General features: G+C 40.3%; 1 protein-coding gene across 19 annotated transcripts in view; it reads right to left on the bottom strand.

Moving 5' to 3' along the window:
* The window catches only part of LOC105938374 (ryanodine receptor 3), a 144,114-nt gene that overhangs the window by 96,707 nt on the left and 29,352 nt on the right, over positions 1-18,055 (bottom strand). For 12 of the 19 annotated variants that reach the window (XM_036150729.1, XM_036150737.1, XM_036150734.1 and 9 more), the window contains exons 3-11: positions 14,775-14,879; positions 13,357-13,377; positions 8,783-8,797; positions 8,171-8,245; positions 7,953-8,031; positions 6,404-6,516; positions 5,315-5,414; positions 2,514-2,607; positions 1,684-1,758 (exon numbers count right to left, since the gene is read on the bottom strand). In XM_036150729.1, coding sequence (XP_036006622.1) covers positions 1,684-1,758; positions 2,514-2,607; positions 5,315-5,414; positions 6,404-6,516; positions 7,953-8,031; positions 8,171-8,245; positions 8,783-8,797; positions 13,357-13,377; positions 14,775-14,879 — 677 coding nt within the window. The remainder of the gene's footprint in view (positions 1-1,683; positions 1,759-2,513; positions 2,608-5,314; positions 5,415-6,403; positions 6,517-7,952; positions 8,032-8,170; positions 8,246-8,782; positions 8,798-13,356; positions 13,378-14,774; positions 14,880-18,055) is intronic. The other 7 variants (XM_036150741.1, XM_036150742.1, XM_036150747.1 and 4 more) reach the window with 2 other exon arrangements.

Below are 18,055 nucleotides of genomic sequence, written 5' to 3'. Positions count from 1 at the left end.
CTGATGTCTGGTCTAATTACCCACTCTGCACACCTGCCTTACTCCACCCCTGTTGCAATCATCTCTGACCGGTTTCACCTGCTTCCTCCTCCATATAAACAGTTGAGACCAGACATCAGTGCCAGGTTGTCTTGTTGAGTTATGGGTGAGTCTAACTCACAGCAGTACTAACGTTTTACCTTAATGTACCCTCTTCTAAGTCCCTGCGATGATAATCTAAGTGTTTATGAGACGATTGAGGGGTCTGTCATCAAAAAGCCACACTTGTAACTTTCTATTCCCCGACCCTGTGGCAATCTAGCGTCTCTGTTCTCGTGGTAGGACGAACAGCTTTACAGCAGCCCAAAGTAAGGCCACAGACATCAATAGCAGCATTACCAAGTCTGCTTATTATATCTTTTTAAGAGACTTGTGTTGTTCTGAAGTCTCTCGTAAGTTATGTGAGTCGCAGGTTGAGATTTAATGGGCCATTTTTTGACTGTGAATTTGCTTATTTGGGCTACAAAACAAAGCTATAAAGAGGGAATCCTGTTTATGTAAGTGCTATTTTCAGAAGGTCCTGTAGGGAGCACGCCACTTAGTGCTGCTTTAATCTCTGTAAACATCAGGTGTGTGAGGAACTCATAGATTTGTTAGAGAACATTACTGAACAGACAGTATCACGAAGGCCAGGCATGCACTGCTTTAATCAAAGAAGCAATCTAGAGACCCATGTTAACTGTGGCAGTGCTGCAACGAACAACAGCCTAGGTGGGAGAGGGTAACGATAGGACAAGTATTAACTGTCCACTACAAAAATCTGGTCTTCTTCTGAATCTGAGAGAGGTCGGAAGAAGGATTTGGTGGAATAAACCCATGAGAAATCCTGTTTAAAATTTACAACAAGCCATGCAGGGTAAACAGCAAGGCTGTCCAAGAACACGCTCCTGCCTAACATGGGTCAAGCTGTGGGGATGCTTCTCTTCAACAGGGAAAATTAATCTATCCAGAACTGATGGAAATTTTGATGTACTCCTTATATATATATATATATATATATATATATATATATATATATATAGTGAGAGAGAGCTACAATGGAATATTGTAGGTATAGCATCTTTATGAAAGACCTGAAAGTTGAGCTAGAAGTTTTGCAAAGAAGAATGTGGAAGAATGTTGACCGGCATTTGTGCATATATGTTTCAAGACTTACACTTGTAAATGTAGAAAAAGACCGTTGAACAAAGTATTTACCCGGTGTTCCTAAAAACATACAACTGTCATGTTTTCGGATTTTCATCTCTAAATAGAAGGAAAAACATGTTTGATTTTCCTTCCACTTCAAAGCTCTTCACTACCATTAAAATACAGAGAGTATTGTGGTTAGACCGTGACAAAGTGTGACAAACTTCAAGGGCTGTGAATGATGTTGCAAGACTACGTTGATGTGACAAAGACAGCCCTATAATATATTTATATTCTAATAAGGTCAACAGGGTCAAAAATAGAAAAAGCAATAAACAATTTGTGATAAAGATTTTAAAGGGAACAGTGAGATATAGGATTTGAAAAAATTCATACAAATTTACAGAGAGGAGGGGTGGGGGAATCCCAAACAGATGTAAGGCAAATATATTTAAATTGGAAACACAGAAGATAGAAAGTGGTAAAATAGGAAGGCAGGAAGGAATTATTGTCAACCTGATTCGTAGTGGTTCCAGCCTCCACAAGGACCTCGCCTTGGCACCCGCTTTACCCGTCTCATAGTTGACTATCCTGGGGAAGCCAGAGAAACATGAATGTTTGATCGAACTGTGGATGACACCATCAAGGTCATTCATCCTAACACTGAAGAACCCCCCCCCCCCTTTTTTTTCTGCAGCCGTCATTCATCACCCCCATTTCTAGCGATGTTTGGCTCAAGCACATAAACACACACTAACACACAGGGTGCATTCACTCTCTCTGACAACAGCACGCCATCCTTCAAACAGAGACATGTGAGCCCTGATATCCTACAGCGACACAGTCTATCAGCAATATATGGGTGACTGAGCTCAGAGATAAAAGACACACATCACCCTGTGGTGTCAGCTCCCAGTGTGTCTGATCTGGCTCAAAAAAAAAAAAAATGAAATGTATCTTAAAAGAAAGCTGCTTCTGGTAAATTTCAAGGACAACACAAGGAGAAAAGCCAAAGCTTGAAATGAATTATCCAATCCCGTACCCATGTTCGCCATGCTCTGTTCTAAAAATAGACACTGTGTGTCCAATAGGAAGAAGAATATCTCCTAGCACCTTGTCGAGTGTGTGTATGGGCCATCCCTGTAGCTATGACCCACTTCAAGCCCTGAATGTTTTGTTTTTTTAATTCGTCCCACCTTATCTCTGTTTTAACTCGTCTTTTGCTCCTTCGGAGTCAAAGTGTTTATGCTGGTCAGGGAGATTTTAATAGCGGGTGATGAAAGCAAAGGCAATAGTTAACGCTGAGCCCCTGTGTGCTTGTGTGTTTTTTTGGCCGCGTTTCACACCTCTGCTGCTCTTCGCTCTGGTCTGATCCTGGGATGCTCACCACCTCGTCATGACCGTGGAATAGCCGCATCACATGGCCACCCAACAGGTAGCCTATTGGAGAGAGAGGGGCACAAGATGACTTATGAAAGGCTCCTTTTCACTTTGTCCTGCTGCTGCAGAATGGTGGCATGAATTGAAATAATTATTAGTATTCTTACCCCTTAAACATTTTCCCACTTCATTACATTACAACTAAAGACTTCAGTGCATTTTACTTGGATTTTGAGTAATAGACCAACACAAAAGTGTCATGATCCTGGTGGATGCAAGTGTGAATTGTCTGAGTATGTGAGATCTCTGTCCAATAAGTGATCTTTGCTAGAGAGTGCCCTGGCTGTGAGAGCACACCTGTAGATGGTTAAGCTTATCAGACCTCTGGAGACGTCAGAGACAAGGTTAGATATTTTGTTGGTTAGGCTGATTGTTCAGATAGATCCGGCATTTGGGGAGACTAAACAATCGATTTGTATACCAGTTTCCAGAGTGGAAAAGTGTCAAAATGCCAGTTTTGTGTTTCTATGTGTACACATGTTTTTTCTGGGGCGTAGTCCACACGTACCCGGATATCTAGGAAAACAAATACATTTGTATGTGTTTTAGCCTTAAATCCACACGAAAACTCCATTTAACATCACTAAAAACAATTATTTCACAAAACTCTGGCCAAAGTGGAGATTTCAGAAAACCCCGTTATAGTGTTTGCATGTTTACAGAGCAAAACAGAGTTTTTTTGGTACTACTAATGTCACATCTGCAACAATTATTGTTGACTATCCCAAGATGTGAAGGGAAAGTGAATGCTATCAGAGAGGTGCTGATTTTTACAATGATTCAGACGCTTTTTGCTTGTTTGTTTTTACAAGCACAGCTGCTCCACTACTTATTTGTGCAGGCTCGTGTGGGTGAAAACTTTCTTAGAAACAATCCTGTGTGTACGATATTATTTTTAAAAACAATGTGGGGGCACTATTCGGTTTTGCAAAGATCCGGCTATGTTTAAATGAGACCTTAATCAATGACGTTATAGCTTCACCTCTCAATGAAAAGCGCATCACTCTCTGTCTTGTGTTCATGTTAAGGCTAATACTGGCTTTGTTATGGCTGTTCTGGGACTCTTTCTTTCTAATGAGCCAGGCTCTTTCTAATGTGCTTGTCTTGTCTGATCCCAGACCGTGCTACTGTGTTTACATCATGTGAATTATCCCAGCATGCCCAGTGTTTTCTTGTTTTTTTGGGGTTTTTTTTGCATGTTTCTATAGCAGTGTCACAGCGCCACCAATGGGCCCGGCATACCTGTTGACTTCTTTGAGAAGATCTGTTTTTGCCTGTTGCTATATTCCCCTTAGATTCACCTCCCACATTCCTGTGCTTCCAAAGTTGGAGTTCCCTTAATGGTTTCTCACAACGACTGAAAAAGCTCCATGTTTCAGAGCCTCCACATTCTCTTCCGAGGTAAAATCTGGAAAATTTCTCCAATCATCTTTCTCAATCTTATAATTTCTCCCTTATTCCATCTGAGACCTCATGTTGCTGTCTGATTGCTCCCAGGATTATTTTTTTCTTTTTTAAATAAACCTGATAATGTCTTGATCCCTAATCTACATGTATGTGATTAAATTGAAACAAGAACATGACAGATGGACTATGTCACTGAAGTAAAAAGTAAATAATACTTTTTTTAAACACAAATCTAATTCTTCTTTCCAAAAGAGCTTAAACTTAGTCAGATTCTATCAAGATCTATGAACAATTATGAGGTCAAAAAATGCTTTGATCAAATATTGTAGTTTAGGTTGTCTTCCTGAAAGACAAACTTCTGATCCAATCTCAAATATTTTAAAGCCTCCAAATGGTTTTCCTTCAGGATTCCTTTGTCTTTGACTCTATCTTCTCAAGAACCCTGTCCAACACCCCTGTCCCTGCAGAAGGAAAGCTTCCCCTCAGCATGATACTGCCACCACCATTTCTCATCATGTAGAAGCTATGTTAAGGGTGAAGGGCATTGTTGGTTTCTATTGCTACAGCTCCTCAAGAGTTACCATATGCCTCCGTCTGCTTCACAGATTAATGCTCTCATTGCCTAGCCCGTCAGTTTAGGTGGATCAGAAAGTCTTGGTCTGTTTGAGTTTGTGCATTATTCTTTCCATTTTCAGGTGACAGATTGAACATTGCCCAGCGAGCTGTGCCAGGCTAGGTATGGGGTTTAATAATCCAGCTTCTCCTAAATTTAATCCCTGATCTATCTGATGTGTGCCTTGGTCTGCCTCATGCAGACATCTTTCAATAGACAGCTGTATTTATACAGAAACTACATTACACACAGATGGACTATTGACTATTAGTTGAATATTAAAGGCTATTGGTTTCACTGGTATTCTATTTAGTGTTGAGCACATACACAAGACATACTTTTCCGTTTTATTCATTTGCAATCACTTTAACCTCCATTTACGTGTTCCTGTCATCATCATGAACTACTTTTTCGTTGCCGTGTCCTATAAAATGCCATTCAAATTCATCACAGCGTATTGCAGTTTTGTGGCATTTCAAGAAGTACGAGCACCGCTGCAAGACACATTGCAACGATATAGCATTTATATCATCAGGGGCAGAGTTCAGAGAGAGTTAGATTTTCTGCATCATTTATTTCCAAATAAAGCCAAATTCGAAATGCATTTGAGACAAGAGTTTTAAATTTCTTCCGGTTGTCAATTTGTTCTGAGAATAATGGGATGAATTAAACACGTGAAGTCTCTACCTTCTTCTATGTTGCTGCCAGAACAGACGGGGTGGACGTTCCACAGAGTCTGCATGAAGGAAGCGTCCACCTGGATGTTGCCATTGGAGATGGATAAATGCTGCAGGAGAGACCACATGAAGGACACAATCATTTGTGCACACTGATACAGCAGGTGGTACTTTGATTGGTTAAATAAATAGAAATAAAGGAACCATCTAGCTAAAGTGGGAATGTCTGGATTTTAAATCTGCATTTTGCGAACAAAGTAATGATAATTTTGTGTAAGCTTGCAGAGAAATGACACTTTATCACAGGGCACTGGGGAAACCATAAAGCTAACATTTAAATATTTTTACGTTTTTGGGCCCAGGAGGCTATTCATTCCATAAATATGTTTTGCAAAGTCTTTATGAATCCTAAAAACACATTTTGAGGCAGCTGTGTCCTCGTCATCCCTGCTCCCTGGAGGGTCTTTGCAGCCCTTAGGTACTGCTTGTCCCCATATATTATCATATGTGTGACAGCTGGGACGGACGACCAGATTGACGTCGGGGACTGTGAGGCGACAGAGGTCATCTGTCCATGAGCCAGCCACAGTTGGGGAGGAGCAAACATTGCCTGGAAGCTGTCAACAACTTTATGAATCACTGGACACGTTTTCTGGGTTAAGTACAGTGACACGATCAGGCTGGTCAAATTTTAAAAGAAGCTCCAGGGTTGTTTCAGAAGTGCAAAAATCTCATCATCATCATCATCGCCATCATTGGAGAATGAATGTGAGAACGATGAAATCAAAAGAGGCTAATTTAAAGTCATTCATGTCTAATATAATCCTAATCCTCGTTTCCCACACAGATCAGGTCTTTCTTAATGTAATCAAAGCAGCCTTGCAGCGATACAGTAAGAGAAAAAACATTGATTTCACAATTGCTTCTGGAGAGAAGTTGCAGATGAGGGCATTTGCTAAATGGACCGGGGTTAAGCAGACGTTTTGTCACATAAGGGTAAGAAGAGTTGGTGTTTTTTTCCCATTAAGAGCTAATGAACAAAAACACAGGCGATTGAGCTCAGAGTCTTTAAGGATTAAATGGTAAATATTAAACTTACAAGATATCGCTCTGAGGACACGCTGACAAGAATGAGATCATCGCCGATGCGTACTTTCTCTCCTTCTGATCTCTGCTTTGAAGCAGGATGGATCGTCCACCAGCAAGCTTCCCCTATAATACCAAGAGTTATAACACGGTTATGTATGTTGACTAATTCAATTCCATCCATATATCCATTTCTATACCCGCATAAACCATGCAGGGTGGCAGAGAGTGCTGGTGACTATGTCCAGCAGTCATTGGACGAAAGGCAGGGTACACCCTAGACAGGTCCTCAGTCTGTTACAGGGCAACACAGAGACAAAGCACCCAGAGAGAATCAACACATGCATGGAGAGAACATGCAAAGTATAAGCAGAAAAGCCCCACCAAGGATTCAAACTCAGGACCCTTCCTGTTGCAAGGCAACACTACCAAAACTTGCCTTCATTTCACTTCTACTCAGTAATCACTCTCACTTTGATCCTCTTATTTACTCATGTATTTCTACAGCAGCTTGTGTTTAGTTTTATCATTGGCTAACGGAGCATTGAGGTCTACCTGCTTCGGCTCAGTGGGTAGAGGGGTTTTGCAATCCAAACCTTGTAGGTTCAATTCCAGCTTATTCCTGCCACACGTTGATGCGCCCCCTCGGCAAAGGCACTTAACCCTATGTGGCGCGGCAATCTGCACATCGGTGTATGAATGTGTGCACATTTGTGAGCGCCATAGGGTCATTGTGGTTCTAGTGTAATGGGCTTTGAATGGTTTTATGAATAGAAATGTGAGAAATAAATGTACTCCATTTACCATTTAAAATTGATGAGGCGCATAATAAAATAAAATCTGTTTTGTTTTTTTATTCATTGATGTAAACTTAATCTAACTGTAGGAAGACAAATACTGATGAAATCTCACAATGTGATGTCATTTCTGCTTCCAGTATAAATACGTAAATATATAAAAACATATATAACGCAGGTCTTGTGTTTTCTAAGAAAGACGAAGTTCTTAACGCTAAAAGAAAACAGAAACTTGGAAGTTTAAATACACCTACTTTTTAAGCTATACGACTCTGATCGGGCATTGTATCACTGCTAACAGTACAACATGATTAAACCCAACAGAAAGGAGCACTTGTAAAAATGAGAGTGCCCATGGCAGCAATCTTTTAATGTCATACTGAAACAACTGCTCACTAAAATACTGCACGGTGCAGCATGAACAGCTGCGGCAGGGCGACAACGGTTACAAGTATCATAACATCACAACAGGACTTTCAAATATGCAGCCCAGACGAAATCATTGCAGACAACAGAGGGACGCTTTGAGTCTACAGTGGTCCTCGGGGAATAATAACTGAAATGTAAAAAAGAAGCTGCAAAACTGAGTCATGAGCAAATAAGGAGGGAAAGATAAAGAAGTGGGCGCAGAGACACCAGAGAGAAAATTACAATGAAGTCACCAGACAGAGATAAAAACAAAGCCGGGGAGAAACGGCAGAAGTGGGGAATGATAGTGGAAAAGAGGAGGATGAAAGGAGAACTGCTGCAAAGCTTTCGCTTTACCTGTTGAATCCTCCTGAAGGCCGACATCAAAGGAGAGCTTATCTGTCTGGGACCTTGATGTCTTCAAACAGGCCAAGTACTGTTTTCGGCACACACGTTGAGTCGCAAAAGACGTCATGTAAGAGTAGTAATATATAACACACACTATGTTCATAGGTGACAAGAAGAATTTGAAACTTTGTTCAAATATTTAATGTTAGTTGTGATCAATCTCTAACCATAGAGCTGAAGGTATGCCGCAAGAGGATGGCGTGTCCATAAAGCAGAGTCTTGTGTCCGCCGCTGTGCGCCGCCTGTAGACATAATTCAGACACACACAGAAACACAAATACAAAACACAGTCAGAACACGCTCCTCCCAAAGCAACCCCAATGATCTTTCCTTTGGCTGCTTTCATCTTCATCTGACCTCTGGCTTTGGTTTTGGACGTCAGCAAAGCCCTTCTTGCCGACAGAGTGTGACCTCGGGGCAGGGGGGAACATATCTCACAGGGGAGTGTGTGACACCCCATCTCGCCAATGAAGACATGCAATCCAACGCGCCAACAAGAAGATGGTGGTACTGGCTCCTGTATCCACACGCAAACCGGATACGGGCCCATCTTTCCCGACTACAGACTTTAGGGAAGGATGCACGTCTTTAGTTAGCCATTGATGCAATGTTCGGTGTTAGGAAGGGATGCTAATGAACTATAGTTTTTGGTGTGGGTTTAAAATGTAGGAAGGGAAATGTTAAAATCTCTACTGGGAGAGATGCAACAGGGATAAAAAGGAGGTTTTGTTGCTTTTTTTTTTCTTTTTTTTCCCGCCAGCAACCTCTATCTTACTCACCTTTCTTATGAGCCTCTAGGAAGCATTAAAGTAAGAAAGATTGTCATTGTTAATATAGATGTATTGTTCGCCCTCGCCTTATTGCTTTTGGTAAGCACAGTGCCTTGCACAATTATCCATACCTCCTGAACTTTTCAGCATATTACCACATTTAAAGCATAAACTTCTATATGTTTTTTTAATTGGGATATGATAAGATAGTTCAACACAAAAGTAGCACACAATTGTGACGTAGAGAAAATGTGTGGTTTTCAATTTGCTTTTTTTTTTTTTAACACATCTGAAAAGTGTGGCATGCATTTGAATTTAAACTTGCTATCATGACACGCCTTAATAAAATCCTTGGTGACCTGTTACTTTCAGAAAACTAATACTGAACATCTGTCTAAACAGAGTTTAACATGATTATGGCTACACCAAATTATGAGCGTGCCTTTCTTGAACAGCGAAAAGGAGAACAGTTACGTGCTGGTTGGAAGATGGAAGGTGCTGAATACAAGGGAACCCTGGAAGAAAACCTGTTAGAGGTTAGAAAAGACTTGAAACTGGGGTGAAAGTTCACCTTCCAGCAGGAATTCTGCAAAGAAATCCCTATTCTCAGCAGCAAGCAGAGGATTACTGCGCTGGACATGCATGAAAGCAGTCAAAAATTTGCTCAGGACTCAACTGGCAGATAGCAAATATTTTATTATCTGGGTCCCCTGCACCCCCATTCTATAGATGTCCTGGAGATCTGCCCATATGGCCCATATCAGAAAGCATTATTCCTGCAACAGATTACCCCGAAGTTCTGCAGCTGGTGCAAAATATAATTTAATAATGGTTTCAAACTGAGAAGAAGAACACAAATGCGTACCAGAAATTTCTGATTTTCATTCGATACCAGCTTTGAAAATCATGCTTAATTTTTTGTCCACTTCACAACTATACTTTACTTTGTGTTGGTCCCTCACATAAAATCCCAATAGAATACACTGACGTTTGTACATGAAACATGACAAAATGTAAAAAAAATATATATATATAAGATATGAATAACTTTGTAAGGCACTGTTTCTGGGTTAGAGCTTATTGTTTTAAAAAGTAAAGGGAAACAAGCTGACTTGTTTTGCTATTTTACAAAACACAGTCATTGCCATGCCATTAAGAATCTAATTTTGAAACCATGATAAAAAGCCATATTTCATTTAAATGTTATGAACTCAACCAACATTAACCTATTAAAAGTGTCTACAGTAAGGTTTCTTTTTTCGTTTTTTGTTCTTTTTTCTTTTTGCAAATCAATGCTATCCTAACATTTGACAGTTAACTGCAACACGGTTACATTAGTTTCAATATGTTGTTGTGTTTCTTCATTCCCTTTCTTCTTCCAGTCTTTACCTGCCTCGGCTTGCTACTGGGAAAACAGCCCGCCTGCGACTACAGACAGCTGTGCTACGCAGACTGCAGCACTGGTTTCCAGGCTACCTTTGTTCTGCTGCTTGCTCCTATTTGCTCGCTGAGGCACTGAGCTTAATGCGGTGAGGCACGTCGAACTGCAATCACCCCGACAAATAAATCTGGGTCTCGATGGTGTTTTTGCCACCCGAAGCAAATAAGAAGAATTCTGAAAAATTCTAAAAGCAGATGGCACCAAACTCTTGGCTCAAGGAGACAAACGGGGAAAGATGTTTGTGCATGTGAGACATCTTTGTTTCAGTTTGGCAAGTGTGACATTTAGAAAGATGCAGCCTCCTGGAGGGTAAGTCCTAAGGCGGGTTGTGCATGGACACACTTCTACGGATTTTCTCAATAAATGACGGATGTGAATAGGATAACTACCCCACCCACAACCCCCCCCAACAGGTCAGTCAGCTCCAGTTTGATTATCCGTTAAATTAGGGAAGGCATATCCACCAGTTGTTGTGGTCCCCACTGTGTCTCACTGCCTTCTGGTTAAATCAGTCTGAACCAGCCGTTTGCTCCAGCCACTGCGTATTGATAAGCCCATCTGTTCAATGGAGTATTGAATTTAGAGCCTCAGCCGAGACATGCTCAACCTGCATTTCCCCTTTATTGTCGCTTCCTGTGGTGGCATATCTGCAAAGGCGAGGAACGAAGAAGTGAAGGAGGGTATCGAAAACGGATAAATGTGAGCTGAGAGAACACAACGGAGTTAACACAGTAAATATTGCAATTTCAAGTCACTTGAAGTATTAAAATCAGACATCTTTGCGACTAATGCTCAAAAGCCATAAAAAAAATAATAGCAAAAGGAAATGTCTGAGATTGGTACATTAAAATAGACCCTACAAAATTCAGTCCAGCTAGAAAACCTCAGTGGAACATGTGACTAATACAGCTAATTCAGCATTTAAAGTGACCTAGATTGGATTGTCAGGAGTTTTTATGCTGCTAAATGTGTTGGCTTCAAATGTCCAAGTGAGGTATTATCAAAGTGAGATGATATTTCAAACAATTACAGCATACAACTCTAAACAAAGCCAAGCATAGGACTAGTATTGTGTTTTGAGACATTAAGGACAAAAGCTTGGCAAGTGGGATTCTTGCTTTTGTTTTTTTCTTTGTTGTTGTTTTTATATATTCAGTAACTAAATCATAACCATAGCCAAAGAAAAATAAAGACATCGTTTAAGCTGTCAGATGTGATAACTTAGATTTAAAATGGAATGCATTTGCAAGGCTTATGCTGTAAGTAGGCCAATTAACGTATCAAGGTGTCTAAAGGTTTTAAGAAGTTGTAAGTAGGCCAATTAACGTATCAAGGTGTCTAAAGGTTTTAAGAAGTTGCAATTTCAAAACCACCTAAATTTCCTGTCATACTATTCCAGCTTTTGCTGTTATCTTTTGCTGATCTTGGTAAAATCCTTGTAATAAGATGCCAGATAAAGTTATTTCATGACCAGAGTTTTCTCCAGTAATATAGAAAGTAGACAAACTGCTCCTCCATCACCTGTTGCTGCATGCTGCGCTCTGTGAGTCAGATGGATAAACGAATCCTACTACACTTTCCTTCCCTTTGACAAAAGGCTAATATGATTATTTTCAATGATGAGAAACAAAGTCACTCCTGGCATGAAAACTTAAGCAGCTCCATCCGTCACTTTTTCTAAGGCCGAACTGTTTTAACACTACAGATGTTAAGCTATGAGCTGTGAAAACTACTGCTGGTTCATGACCACAACTGCCCAACTAAGAGTTTTATTGACATTTAAAGTTATTTTAAAGTGCCACCACAGTATTGAGTATCAAAAGCCTGCCTGAATGAAAAAGAAATGAGCTATGATTTAAAAAGGCCAAGTTCACATAGAGATTAAAGATTTAGCGGACGGTGATTCCAAGGTTTGCGGTGCGGCCACAGAAAAAGCTCGGTCACCCCAACATTTGTACTTTGTCCATGGAACCGTGAACAAATGTTTGCCGTCTGATGGTATTTTTATCTAATACAGTGACAATTTCACACTGGCTCATGCCTAGTTTAACTGCTGGTAAACTTTAGTTTTCTGGATTTGTTTAAACAGAAGTAAAGAAAATAAATAAAACTGTTGACAACAAAACGCATTGTCATTTTTCCACAATTACGTATTCCTTCGTGTTGGTCTGTGGCATGAAGTTTGTGGCTGAACATGAGAAAAGAAATTAAGAGGTGTGAATATGTTTGCAAGCATTGTTAATAAGCACAGTATTTATCTTTTTTTATCTAAATTATCTCATTGATGTAGAAAAAGGTTATTTTTTACCTTAAACCTTTGAACTTGAGGTAACTAGGAATTAAAAGAATTCCACGATGTATATGAAATACATAAGCAGGAATTTAATACATTTATCTCAAGCTGTCCTCTCCAGCTCTCAAAAACAGCAGTGAAATAAATGGTCTTGACATGCATCACTCTGGTGCACAAATAGTCCCCTGTGGCAACAACAACAAAAAAAACTCTATTCCTGACATCTTCCTTTGTCTCTGAATTTATGCATTAAGGAGTCAGGATTTAAGAAGATCCTCAGAATCATCAGTCATGCAGCATCAAAGAGGGTACAGGGAAGAGCTAAATAGGATCATGCTGGGAGCATTTCCTGACCACATCACTTGTGATAATTTTCTCTTTCATTAAAGAAATGTTTGTGCCAGCTGGGCTATTTGCATCATTTTACTGCGTTTTATAGAGCCCTCCGGATTAGACGAAAACACTGTGACAAATGAAGGCTCATCCTATGTGGCTTGATGTGCATTTTTTAGTGTTAATTTGATGTTGATCCAGTATTGAAGCCACACTAGTTAAAAAAAAAATGTTAATGGCTCCGGGAAGTCAATACGAAACCTTATACAACAATATATTATATAGACTGTACACAAAAATCTATAAGAGAGCCTCCATCACTCTCGGAAGCCAGTTCATGTGTGTGACCAACTACACTTTCAAACTAATTGTTTATTTTTAGTGGAGATATGTGGTGGAGAAACCACAAGAAATCAATGGGGAAGGAAGAGATAAGTAAACTGTGTATTATAATTTATCTGATGTGTCATGCATGCACAAGGGATGATAGGGTAATGGCATGATTGGTGAACATACCCATCGATCCGGGCCACGTGCCTATCATGCACAGGATGAAGATTATACACAGAAAACAGAAGATAAACAGCGGAGAATTACACGTCAGTCACTGCAGGGCCAAACTTAAAGAAGCCTCCCGGTATATTGTCAGTGGCTCAGACCGATTTAACATAACACTACTTATTACATCCAGATGATAAAGGTGAAATCTGCAGATTTCCTCTACGGCTCCACCCAAAAGTTACTGGGTCGAATCTCATTCAACATCAGTTTTGTAGTAAAAATCAAAACGTCTTACTGCATTGGTCAAAAAAAGAGTGTCCAAATCCTGAAGACAATGTCGGCGTTCCATTCCTCCTCATAATTATTCATAGTAGCCTGACCTATCCTCACTCAGGGCGATCAGACCACTGTAATAGGCCCATTTGGCCTTTTAATTTCCTCACAGTGACTGGACAAGCGAAGGATCCTGAACTATGCGCGCTCACTACAATCGCCTCCCTAAAGTGGGGTCTGTGTAATATGAGCTAAAAGACACATACTTTGATGTGTTTTTATTTTAAGATAAAGGTTTCGCAAGGTCTTAATTAAATGTCTGATATGGTAACAGGGTCACAGTAGCAACACAGTTTCTTTCTTCTTTTTTTACAGGTTCTTTTTAGACAACTGTAAAGAATTTAGCAAATTCTTGAATTTTTCACTGGGCATTTTTTATGTCAATACTAGGAAGACACACTTCACACCAGCCTACAGGACCAAGCCAGACTTATCACGATGGCAGCAACCAAGTTGAGATATTCACCGTATTTTAGATGAAAAGATACGGCACTTTCTGAGGCAGTGAGATGTTTGTATACGTACAATATATGAACAATATATGGAATAATCCGCATATTGGATCGGAATTTCCCGTCCAGTGTCTTTGTCACCTATCTAAATAAATCCTCAACTCTGCAACAGGTTTTATTAAAATCATAGAGAGTAGTGTAAACAACACATTTTTCAATGAATGTTCATCCTCTGGCTGGAATGAACAATGAACTGCATCAAAAAGTCAAATTTCTTTTCTGGTAAATAAAACACTAAAAGGAAAGCACTAATGTCTGAGTTTAGAGGAACCTAGCACCTCAAACTTTACAGGAAAGGAAAACAATGTTTTAATTTCCAACACTTTGACGTGAAGTCAGTGCAGCATAATTTGAGGATAAAGAAAATTACAACAGATCTGAACAGACCCCCCTAATGCTACATTTTAAAAACTTGAGGGCCCAAAACAAAAAGACATTACTGAAGGATTTTTAAACTTTCCAATGACGGATTTAAGCACCGCTAATTAACGTTTTGAACGGAATTTCTAATGTGTGCACCGTAAGTGTGGTTAGTGGTAGGCTGAAGTACAATGATGTCTATATCATTTTGCGCATCTCAGCACTCACCCCTTCGCCGTTCTGTCCGCTTTTAGCGAGCATTTCCTGTAGAGCACGCACAGACAGAGACTGCTCCAGCACAAAGGTGCAGATGCACAGGTCTGGGGGCACGTACTGCAACAACAAGAGGTACAGGGTTAAAAACCTTTAACAGATTCACGCCGGCAACAATGTCTTTCTTTTTGCTGTAATTACACCGAGTGAGTAGTTGCTAGTTTGAGATCCTACTTTGACAGATTTAAACATTTAGAAAGTTTCAGCCTATCCTAAAAATAGACTTTGAATTAAGTAATATCTTCAACAATGAGAAATGTTTGACAGATGAGAGAGTAAAATATGAAGAAGTCAGAAACTGAGACTATCCTCATAATCAGACATCCATGAAGAAAACAATGACTACAGAAAGTTGTTGTCAGTTGATAATCAAGTTTTATTGTGTTTGGTCCTTTAAGAGCTTTTTCTTTTGCCTTAACATGTGTTTTTTCAAGCCAGAAAAAAGAAAGCGGCTCTCCATTCTGCAGGGCTATCATGATTAGACTGCCACTCATAGAATCATTGCTGACTGCTGCACTTTTACTTGTTTCAAACAGAGTTCATCCTAAACGGCTGGGCGACATTCATTAAGCTGCAATTTGAGGACATTAACATTAACTTCTCGCTGGTCAGTCTGTGTATCTAGCAGCTATGTCTTACGAGAGGCACCATCAGAAAATCTGAAAAGTTGCCAAACTGCTTTCCAAAATCCATTTCAGGGCAGCACCAAACGGGACGGCTGATTCACTGACAGAATGAGGAAGCTGCTCTGGGGACATTGAGGCTACAAGATAAATGGTACCAACCTGAAAACTCTGGCTGCCTCCTCCATCAGTTCTGAACTCCTTTTTTAAGTAGATCATTCATGCAGGTCAAGCTAACCTCAGTGTATACTAACTTTTACACCCTTCATAGTCTTGTTGTTTAAAGTTCAAGATAATTTAATCGTGACCATTCCAATTTAAAAATACGACTTGTTTAATTACTCACTGAAACTCCTACAAGAGGTTTGACAGCAAAACGGATACAGTTGGAATTAGATGTTGACGTTCATAGTATAAAGACGCATAACCAATTTGTTTCTCGCTGTCAGACATTAAATTGGACTCACACCTTTCTGTTTTATCTCAGTAAGGCTAACTAAAATTTATATTTGCTAAATGCAAGATCAGTAAGAGAGAGAGAGAGTCATCCACCGCTTATCCGTGCAGAGTCACAGGGGGAGGAGGCTAGTGCCTGTCTCCAATGGTCGGGTGAGAGCAGGGTTCACCCTGGACAGGCCGCAAGTCCATCACAGGGCAACAAAGAGACATAAAGGACAATCAACCACACACACACACACACACACACACACACACACACACACACACACACCTAAGGACAATTTGGAGAGTCCAATTAACCAAATAGTCATGTTGTTCGACTGTGGGAGAAAGCAAGAGTACCCAGACATGCAAACTCCATACAGAAAGACCCCAGGCTGGGATTTGAACTCAGGACCTTCTTGCTGCAAGGGTTGAAAGGGTATTTTAAAGGTCTCTTGAACAGTTGATTCTTAATGAATGTATCCCAATATAAGAATAGGCATTTTTAATAAGCTTTATTTGTCATTGCAACTTTGTGCATTTCAATTGAATGTGTCATTTCACCAATCCCAGAGTGCAGTGGGCTGCCACTGTGCGGTAACCCGGACAGCATTCTGGGGCCAACGGGCTTCCTCACAGACCCAGAGTTGCAGTCTGTGGGATTGGAATTGGGGAACTTGAAACCTTCCCAGGATGCAAGCATCCTGCTCCAACCACTAGGCCAACAACCACCAAAGTTTGCAGGTATAGATTTCTAAACTGTGCATACAATGAAGACATAATAGCATTACTGGTGTAATGATAAGCGGACCTTCCTCCAGTGGTCATAGTATTGAGTGTCTGACAGACAAGAGCTGTTGGTTGTAAATCACGTTGAAGCTCACAGCTTGAACAGCTGTTCACAGCCCGATTGATGCTGCCATTTAAACTGTCTACTCTGAAATCAACCAGGTTCTCTGCTCCATTAGAGGACTAGTTTAGCCAGGCAAATGAGTCCTCCTATTGAATCGCACACCTCTAAATGGCCTTCTTGAGATGTTTCCTTTTTCAAACCAATGTCATTCCTCCCAAAAACAGGCTGATGCCTTTCATAAAAAACAGCAGGTAATGAAGACAAAGTGCCTGAAAGAGAGTATATCCATCATGCTTGTCAGGCGTAATTACCATCCAATATGGAGTGAAAACCTAACCTTCCTCTGTTTACACACATACAGTTGGGGAGACCTGAAAGAGAGAACATACAGAACTCCACCAGTTCACGGATCTTTGCTCTCCTGCAAATTTAAACGAGACTTATTTTTAGCTTTACCTCTTTTCTCCTGTCTTGTCCTTCTTGTGTCTCTTTAATGACTAACATAGCTAACATAGCTAACCGCTATCAGGGTGGAAATGTGTGTATGAATGGGTGAATGACTGTAGTGTAAAGCGCTTTGGGGTCGTTGGACTAGTTAAAGCGCTATGCCAGTACAAACCATTTACCATTTAACCTTCCTCTACCTGGCTTAATCTGAAACAGATGGACTGTCAATGTGAAATGCGACAATGAGGCGGCGTGTCCGATGCAGCTTTACGGCAAAACATTAACATCAGATGAGAAGCAGAACAGTTGTGGTGATTTGAAAGGCAAGAACATGGATCATTACTAAATGACTAAGAGGAACACTTGACTGTGGGCGTGCTCCATAATATGGATTGTGTACTAATAAATGCATTAAGGTGGCGACCCGCTGTTTACAAAGTGAAACAATTATATTTTACTAATTACTTGTTCACGCGCAACCTGCAAGTGTTATTCGAACAGCAATAAAACAGTAGGTAATTAAAGCCAACGCTGCTAAGGAACAATTCCTCGAACATATCCAAGTAGTTTCAGTGTTTTGTTTTTTTTATCTTCTTACCGCAGCCCCACAGAGATGTGATGCTGCAGCCGAACCTTTCTAGGAGAAGTTCATCAGTGAGACTGCGGTCGATGCAAGCTTTTTTTTTTTTTTTTTTTTGCTGCCTCTCTGAGCTTCTTAGCTTGAGCTTCACTAATTGTCTGGTACAAAATAAGAATACATTTCACAGATGTCTCTTATCTAAATGGATGGATCCTTTCCTAGAATCCGCATTTCTGCAGTCTGCTTTATGTGGCATTTGTTGATTCCGTGAGTGAATCTGTGTATGACTGTA

This window comes from Fundulus heteroclitus, chromosome 19, assembly GCF_011125445.2.
Source record: "Fundulus heteroclitus isolate FHET01 chromosome 19, MU-UCD_Fhet_4.1, whole genome shotgun sequence".
Lineage (NCBI taxonomy): Eukaryota > Metazoa > Chordata > Actinopteri > Cyprinodontiformes > Fundulidae > Fundulus > Fundulus heteroclitus.
Note: the sequence above shows the minus strand (reverse complement) of the source record. Positions and strands in the feature narration are given on the sequence as shown.